A 9,651-nucleotide genomic window follows, 5' to 3' on the forward strand; every position below is an offset into this window, starting at 1 on the left:
TTCTCCTGACAGTGGGAATGGGGCTTTTGTTACTGTCTGGACAACGCAGCACTGACATATTCTGGCTAGATAAATGTACCACTGTCAGGCAGTGTTTTGTTTCTCATGCCAACAGAAAGAGCTTTGTTTTTGTAAAGTGGTTAAACCTTACTTTATTATTACATAATTATAAGCCAGTTATTTGAATACTATTTAAGAGCCCAACCTATATCTCATTATTGCACAGCAAATGCAGTATAAATAAACATTTGATAATATGAATAATTTTAACCGCACTACTGCAAAGTTGAGGTCAAGTTGCGCTTTGCACTTGTGATACTACAATTTGCATAATGACAGATCGTTCTCAATTATGAATGAAATAGATATAAAGACACATCTGTATGACAAAGCCTTAGACTCATATGACTGATTTAAGTAAAAGTAAACGGCCCCAATCCTTAATTTGTGCAGCTTTTAATAAGACAGAATTGGAATTGCTTTACATACTACTGTCTATGTGAAAAATACAATAACTTGTGTAGGAATTTGTTTTGTTCGCATTGGTGCAAGGGTATATTGAATACTAACATACTATCCTAAGCCGATACTGGTCCATAAGGTTGAAGGTACATCTGGACCTCAAGTACAGTGCAAAGGGACAATGTAAGACCTACAAAAATAGATATACTGTATGTCCCTGTGCAATATTGAAATATTTCTCTGCTTTTCCCCTTCAGGAAAGGGGATGACCTCTCTGAATGCTCACTGTGGGCCTGTTGACTTTCTGGTGGCCACCACCAGCACCCTGTCCCCTGAGCTGCTGAAGAGGGACTCTGTTGGCGATGGGCCAGACTCCGCATGTGGAGGGGAGGACCGTAGTGACATGTCCTCTCAGGAGTCCCTGCAGCAGTCCGGCTCCTTTCAAGGACAGGTAGGAGAGACGAGGAGCAAGGGACGTGGCGTTCTGCTGCAGTACAGACTACGCTCCACGTCTGGCCTGCCAGGACGTCCGTTGACAGCTCTGGGCGACGAGGCGTCCGACTCCTCCCTAGAGTCCCTGGAGCACAGTCTAGAGGACGGCTCGATCTACGAGCTCAGTGATGACCCCGAGATGTGGGTCCATGGCCGTCCCTGTGAGCGGGACGGTGGGCGCAGAGACAGGGTAACTTCTGCGGCTGTCATCTCTGGCGGGAGGGGCTTCCGTAGGGTGAGGGAAGGAGGGTCAGCAGGTACCAGGACAGGTGGAGAGAGTGCAGAGAATATACTTATGGTATGGCAACTGCCGTTGACTGTGTGACATGGAAGCCACGTGGCATCATGGCATGCTGTTTAAACGTGGTTCTCCAGCCTAGTCTGTAAACGATCTGTTCTATATTATCAAGGGATTCGTAATGTCATTATGAAGGTGACATTACTGGCACACAGAGCTAAACAAAGTGGGTGACTCAGCCTGTGTGATGAGGAATCAAAGACGCCATGCTGTTTTTGCCCGCCACAGATTTCTGTCCTTGTGACACTTGACGACGGATTCCCACCTCCTACTTTAGATCAAATGGATATACTTAAATTCAACGTCATCAGGGCTGCCTGTGCTCTTACGCACAGATTTAGCTCCCGCCGGGATTCCTGTGCGAGTACCAGCGGACTGCATCTCTTTGGAAGCCAGCCTTTGTTGAATCCGCCGTGCTGTGCAGCGTTGGAGATGGACCGCCTTTTATCTGATCCCATGGGAAAGATCCCATCTGTTAAGAGGCTGAGAAGCTCAGAAGAACCATAGCATCACAAAGCACATTAGCATTTGCTTTATTTCCTCAGCCAGAAGTCTCACTTACTCACTCACTCACTCCCGTCCAATGTGAATGTACTGTATATATTACTGTTCCAAGAATGAATCGATGCATTCCAAAAGTGCACTCTGTCCCCATTTTTTAGACTGCACTGTGTCTGTTGAGAACCGGATGTTTGGAGAACCAGGTTTTGGGTTAGGAACAATGGTCCCTATGTTGCGGGCTGCCTTACCCCATATCCCCTTATTTTTTACTATTTTGAAAAACATTTTGAAGTAGACGATCTACAAGCTCTCAACGTGTCGATGTAGATCGGCTAGTTGAACTATTTTTTTATGTTTTTCAAAATGGTAAAATGTGGCTAATAAGTTTAGGCATAAGGGGTAAGGCAAGATAGGCCCATAACCTATGTTGAAGTTGCCTTGCAAGAGTGTCAAAGTTCCTGTGCCTTCGCAGAGGACCCATGCTAGTATTAGAGCAATATTGAAAAGCAAGAATAGCAAGCCTATTATGCGACACAAAATGGCTAAGACGGTACATTACATAACAAATAAATGAAAAGTGGAAGCCCTACAGTATCATTAGGGCTGACTCATTAGTGGGTATACAAACATGCATTGCGTTCCTGAAGTGCTGTGCATGGCAGACATAAAGAACATGTTTGATAGCCCCACTTCCATTATTCTCTGTCTTTTCCATTTGATAATACACAATAAGCAGTGCACACGTGCTTGTTAATGCAGAATCTTCATTAATTAGGAACGCCTGTCACACACTAAAAACCTGTCTGAATAAATGAATGATGGAATGAAGGCATTGCGGCCATCCAAGTCATTATTTGCTGCAGCATGTACTGAAGCATCCAGGAAACCAATGAAGGAATTTCTTTTGCTTATTATTGTCAATATAACATAGGATAATCAACGATTGCATTTAACAATTGCCATGTGCTATATCCCAATTACAACATCTTGTTTATTAGAGAATGCTACTCTGACAATGTTTTGAATGTTACTGTCATTAGGTAGTCTCTCAAGGCGGACAACTCTTCCACAATTGTATTATACTACAGAGAATCTGTAATTCCACCTCGCAACAGTTGGAAGCTGTCATCGGTTTGTTATTTTCATTCACAAAATAGTTTTCAAGATTGACTGCATGTAAACTCAGATGAATAATTTTGTATTTTTTTTGCCGACAGGTTGTGTCTCTCTGCTTGGCATATTGTACTGTATGTATACAGTATGTGTATGTGACTTCTTCAGTGCCTACAGTATTTTTGTACCATAATGGGCTAAGTCGTTTGAAGGTGATGCAAAAGGTACAGGGATGATGGCAATCTCAGTGTTGCGTCACAAAAGAAATAAAGTGTGTCCAAATGCAGATGGAATGCTGCTAGGCAAGAACATCTTCACGGCCACTCTCGAGGTTATTCCATTGAACCTTAGCTGGAGGATGAGTGTACTGTATTTCATTTATAAACACACCTTCATACAGTTAGAATTGCACATTAACTTTTTTCTGTAGTTTCCCTTGACCCATTCAGAGGACATTTTTCCATTTTCCATTGTTTATAGTAAAGTCATACAATAAATGCTAATGCACTGAATATTAATTCATTAATTAAACTCGCCACTAATTAACCTGTTGACTCTTTTGTCAAGGGGACATGATACAGTAAATGAGACTGAAATGAATACCACTTTGTAACAGTATTGTTGTGGTGAGAAAAATAATTGTATTGGGCACAATTTCGCAGGATGCAAACATGCATTCAGTGATCCATGTGGTGTTTAGTAATAGTACAATAATTGCACTATACCAGCACTGGTATGTGGAAGCAAAGTACTCAATATTTGCTTGTTTGAATTTACTTTGGAATTGGTGCATTAATAAATACATGTCTAAACTGTCATATTGTCTAACTGTGCCATGTATGCTAAATTAAAAAACATCTGAATCAATGCAGTGGATAGAGTGCTCATTATTGTCAGATTGATTGTACTGTAACTGAAGTCGTAAAGGTTCTAATAAACCGTATTTTGTGATTAGTTTTTTCTGTATATTTTGCGGGAAAGTGTTTGTCTTACCAGGTATGTGAGCCCAAAGGTATAATTTACCAGATCAGTAGGCCCATATTCACGCATTCTAGAAAAAAACAGTGCGTCAAAGAAATCCATGCAAAAACACGAATTTGTGCTTTTTGATTTACTACTATATGACATTAATCTGTAAGTATGTAAAACATGTCCTATAAACAGCTATAAACGTTTTGAGCTTGGCTAGTCTTTCCCTGCACTTTCCACTACCTGTTATTAAGGGGCCAAAGGGGTTAATGGTCCCTTCTCGTTTCTCTACTTATTATTATTCTTCCACCGTTTTTCGCAGTTCTGGCCTAACAGTGCAGTAGTTTTTTTTAACGAAACTCTGCATAATAGTGGAGGGTCATGGAAAACGGTCAAGAAATGAAACTCGCAGTCATTCGTCAAAGGGTGGCGCTATAGCACTCAATTGAAAATGAAAACTGGTATAACCCATGCCCTGTTTGAGCTATTGCCATGAAACTTCTTTCGCATAATATGCGTCTCCTCATGCCGAACAACTTTGCCACTTTGACTTTTGACCTGACCTTTAGATCTCCCACCATTTTGAATTATATTAAAAACTGTTCAAATTTATCTTTTTGCACACGTTTTTCTCCCGGGATTTTTGAGCAATTTGCGTGAAACAAAATCTATGGACCATAATCTAAAATCCCAGTTGAAGAGAAGTTTGAACGCAAAAAAAATCGGTAAAGTGTCTGCCTGTCAGTCCGAAGGTCCCCGGTTGGAGCCTTACCTCATGCAGGCTTCATTTAAATTGCATCATGCAAAACATGACCGTATTAATGCATGTGCAATTTTTTTAGATAACACGAAATGCTTTTTTGAGAGTAGTTATTGTGCATATTGCATATAGTTTCTTTCTTATTGCTTAGTGCATTTCTTGGCCCCTGTATCGCTACTTGCAGCTATATTTCTTATTGTTTTTCATGTGGACTTGATTAAAAGCATGCTACTGAATTGCATTGTTTTAAAAAATGACATTGCTTTACCTCTGCTAGAGAAACTAATCTTGTACAAATGTGGTTTAGCCCAGGGGGCTAAAGCAAAACTTTAAGGATTATCTGGTGTCTTTTAGACATTACCCGGCTTTGGAATCGTTTGTTGATTAAGGACACTGATTGCTGTGGCAATGCATTCGTTTAAGCTTTACCAGCTACAAATGAAGGATTCAGGTCAGATTGCTATCCATTAAATCCATCCCATCTGTCCCAAATTCTAACCTCTTTTTGGTTTATTCATTTTTACCATTTTTACCCCCGACCTTTCTACAGCAGTGGTTCTCAAAGTTGGGTCCGGGGACCCCCAGATGTCCTTGAGGCGTTTCCAGAAGAGTTAAAATAGCTAAATCAGTTTAACTACTTTAACCGTATTTTACACAACGGGTATTTGAAAATACCCGATCTGCAAACTCACAATGTGTTGCGATGCAATACGTTTTGAGCTTGTAGATCGTCAATTTTTCAAAAAATCTTGGAAACGTGAAACTTTTGGAAACATTTTAAGAACATAAATCTTGTATGAGAATTGTTATGTAGAGGAGGTTCAACTCTTTAGGATTTAGGTCAATCCTTCTGTGCTCTCTGCTATCATACAAACACAGTTATAGAAATTCCTTCAAAGTTTTTGGGGCTTTACTCAAAGTTATTTATACTCTGTCGTACTATAAACAAGGACATGTATTATCATAATGCTTCCCTATAGTAATGTTGAACTTTTTTAATAACCTTGGGAACCATGTTAAAAGTCCAAATATTGTCTTTAAAATATATTTATCATCTTCCTCTTTAATTGTTTGTCACCAATACCTCTCATGTACTGTGTTGTATGAGATATCTATGCCAGTGAAAACTCTGTATGTCAAAACTGAGAATTTGTTTTTTTTACAAATTCATTCCGGGCTCTAATCTTTCACTGAAGAGCATGCAAGACAATGGACAAAATATAAAACATGGCGGTGCAGTGGTTATGTATATTTTTAAAATGTCAGTTTGGTGAGGGTGTTCTTGCCATAACCCCCCAATTTGACCTCTCTCTCTGGAAACATTGGGGAGAGACGGCCTCTCCCCAACCCCATCCTCCATGTTTGTGATCGTGTATACAGGGATGGTGTGGGACTTGAACATGCATGCGGATTCTGCAGAGTTTGCAGTAGTTAAGCTGACCTCACCACTGTATGGTCCCTTCGCACACTTGATTCTCCTAGTGCTCTTGAAGTGTTCTTCTGGATGTTAACTTTCAAAACTTGCTCTGCATTTAAGAGACAAACTCCAGCATAACAATGGAAGGCATGGGATTCGAAAAAGGAACCTCTGTATTCAGTCTTCACACTGCACCCCAGAAACTTCACACTGTGGGCAGGTTCTCCTCCTACTGCTCTTGGAGTATTCTTCTGGATGTTAACTTTCAAAACATGCTCTGTAGTTAAGAGGAACTTAACCCACAACAATTTCTTCTTGGGAAGGCATGGGAATTGATAATCCTCATCACTACTACAGAACCGCCATACTCTTTAGAGTGATTCTGAAGTGTTCTTCCGGATGCTAGCCTTCAAAATATGTGTGTATATATATATATATATATATATATATATATATATATATATATATATATATATATATATATATATATATATATATATATATATATATATATATATATATATATATATATATATGTGTGTGTGTGTGTGGAATGAAAACACATAGTAGAGTACCTCTCAGTGCTGTAGTTAGTGTGAGTAAAACTTTTCATCTTCTCTTCAGCCCAACAACTTTGTACTGTCTTAGCCCTATTGGCTCTGCAACACCTCCCCCTCCATGTGGGGTACCAGCAGCTTATCTCATCACTGGCAGACTGCACTACACTTCTGGGAGATGTGCAGCATTGCTTCAAGGCCGTTCAAACGGCAGCAGAGGAACCGCTGGGGAACCCTTAACAGTGTTTCTCCATGTCCGACCGTCTCTATTTTTTTTCTGTCCCCCTACCTTGGCCCTCCCTCCAACTCTCCCTTTCCATCGATATCTCATACTCTTCTCTGTCTGTGCTGTATGTCTTTCTGCCCCTCTCTCTATTCATTTTGCACTGCCTTTGTCCTTTTTTTCTCTCCCTAACACCCCCCCCCCCCCCCCCCACACACACACACACACACACACACACACACACACACACACCCCCCACTCCGAAGCACCAATGAACTCCACAACACATCCCTCCACTGTCCATCATTATAGCAGACAAACCAGTTTTTTTTTGTTGTTTACATTCATGATGCCTAGGCCTATACCAACTCACAGGCACCGTCTGTCAAGGCAAAAAACAACTAAAAGCACAAAGTTGAGTTTTAGTTCCAGTTATTTTCTGCAAGTGACACTGCCCTACAAAGTATAAATAATTAGGCATTAGCTTCCCCGCTGACAATGTCAAATCAACAACACAAGGGTGGGAGGGTGCTTCATGGAAGTGGGCCTCAGCAGCAGTGCAGTCGTCTGTAATAAATTACCCAGTGAAGGTCACTGTTAAAATAAACCACAACTGATTGGCTGTGAACAGATGAGTGGTGGTTCAGGTGTGCGCGGATAAATAATCTGAGGTCATCACACCTGTGGCTTCTCCAGTGGGGTTGTGCCAATCAAAGATGAATGAAATGTGACCATGCCCCACACCAGGTGCCTCCCTTACCGTTGGCCTTATCACAGCAATATCTGAGAGCATTAGCACCTGAGGCTGTATTCTGTGGCGATGTGTACCGTGTGTCTTACGTCAACAATATTTGTCTGTGATAGCGGCATCATGTTTTTTCCATTGTGGATCATCATCATCATTCCCCTCATTTCACTCTCCGATGATTCTGTTTTTCACGAAACACTAAACATGGGCGATGGAAAAGCTGCATTCTCTGCAATTAATATGCCTCGTCTCGTTCTCAGTGGAAGTGCAGAATATAGGCTATAGTCTTTGATTACTTGTACTCTTTTCATTTTCCGCGCAAAAGCTCTCATTTAGCCAAACATTCTGTCTCGTATAGATGCTATCTTGGGAAAATGGCTATACCCAACCCCGCTAGAGAAAACAGAAATGAGGATCACAGTGCTGCAGGGGCACCTGAAAAGGGTCTGCAGAAAGTCAGACGTGAATAGGGGTAACATAATGCTGATCTGATAAAGCTGTGCTGAATTGCACCCTGTACTTGGGTCAGCAGTAGAACGCATCCTTCCCTGGAAGCGAAATGACAAAGTGAGAGGAATCCGAGGTGCTGCGCAAGCTATTCCCTGTCAAAACTCAAGCATAAATATGTGTCTACTTTTTCTTTGGGGGGACTTCACTTACAAACCCTTTTTTTCTAAAAACCTTTCTATAGATATTTTCTACCAATTAACCCTGCCCCAGGAGAGATTTGCCTATCTCAAGCCCCAGCTTTTGCGTCAGTGTGGCTCGTGGCGCCACTCTCCCTACATCTCAGGTATAATTTGCATGGCTCGGTCAAGGCTAAACTGAAGCGGATGAAGCGCTGCGTTTCTGAAGGTCTCCAAGCTTTATCTGTCGGTTCATAAAAGCCAGGCATATTTGCATTGCTTTTCATTTCAGCAGGCTTGGCAGTACTGGTGATAAAGAAAGAACAGCACACAGTACCAGCGTTTCCTTAACAAAGAAAGGCAGCGGCTAATGATTTGCATAGTGAGAATGCGAGGATAAGGATTCACAGAGGTACAAACCTGTGTGTGTGTGTGTGTGTGTGTGTGTGTGTGTGTGTGTGTGTGTGTGTGTGTGTGTGTGTGTGTGTGTGTGTGTGTGTGTGTGTGTGTGTGTGTGTGTGTGTGTGTGTGTGTGTGTGTGTGTGTGTGTGTGTGTGTGTGTGCGTGCGCGTGCGCAGCCTATAGTTTCAACCCTCCATCAACAGTTTGTGATGATTCTGTCATAATAACAGTGCAGAGACAGGCTGGGTCAAATCATAATGCCAAATGCACACATTTATTTTATGTTACTGCCAATTCACTGTCATACATATTTTAACAGTTGAACCCAGAAGGAGCGAGTGCATTTTCCGGCAGCAGCATCTGCCGCGGCAGCAGTGTTTCCTTTTCCGCGGCAGTTGGGTCCTAAGACACGGCAGCTGCCGGCTCCGCCTATAGGTAGCAAAGCTGCCTATATAGCAGAGTTTTACTCAGGTTAGTGTTAGGTGGGATAACATGGTTTTACAGCTGCCGATGCCGATCAGTTAAAATATGCCTAAACCTAATTCTAACCTCAGTATAACTATGCTATATAAAGGCAGCTCTGGTGCCGGTGCCACTGCCGCAGCAGCTGCAGCTTCTGGAATATGCACTCACTGTCTAGTCCCTCATTGAATGTTACTGTTTTTCAGTTGGTTCCCAGGTCTAAAGTTGAAATACAGGGACGAGGTCCTTCCAGTAAACTCCTGGAAAGCCTGTTCAGTGCATAGGTCCATCAATCTCTCGTTGCTCTTTGTGAACCTGTTTTTTTCCATGCTTTGTCAATGCTTCTGGAGCCTCACACATATGTTTTATTTACAACCTTTTAATCATGCAGATGATTGATGACATTTTGATCGCTTCGCATTATTCTCCTAGTCCCCAAGGAGAGGTCCTGCTCTGTGGCCTGACCATTGCATGTACTGCATGCTTATCACCATCTGTGATTTATCTCCAACTCCATCTACAATATTTGTGTGGAGCTATTGAAATATACTGTAAATGCAGCTCTCCATTACAATGGCATCTTTTGGCATCTATTTTACAGCAGTACATTCCCTTTGAGTT

General features: G+C 41.7%; 1 protein-coding gene across 4 annotated transcripts in view; it reads left to right on the forward strand.

Annotated features, from left to right (window-relative positions):
* Nucleotides 1–3,744, forward strand: part of arhgef10la (Rho guanine nucleotide exchange factor (GEF) 10-like a) — a 177,042-nt gene extending 173,298 nt beyond the window's left edge. For all 4 annotated transcript variants that reach the window (XM_084061414.1, XM_084061413.1, XM_084061416.1 and 1 more), the window contains one exon: nucleotides 720–3,744. In XM_084061414.1, the coding sequence (XP_083917540.1) occupies nucleotides 720–1,279 (560 nt within the window). In that variant the 3' untranslated portion in view covers nucleotides 1,280–3,744. The remainder of the gene's footprint in view (nucleotides 1–719) is intronic.
* The last annotated feature ends 5,907 nt before the right edge of the window (nucleotides 3,745–9,651 follow it).

This window comes from Gymnoscopelus microlampas, assembly GCF_963454915.1.
Source record: "Gymnoscopelus microlampas genome assembly, chromosome: 7".
Lineage (NCBI taxonomy): Eukaryota > Metazoa > Chordata > Actinopteri > Myctophiformes > Myctophidae > Gymnoscopelus > Gymnoscopelus microlampas.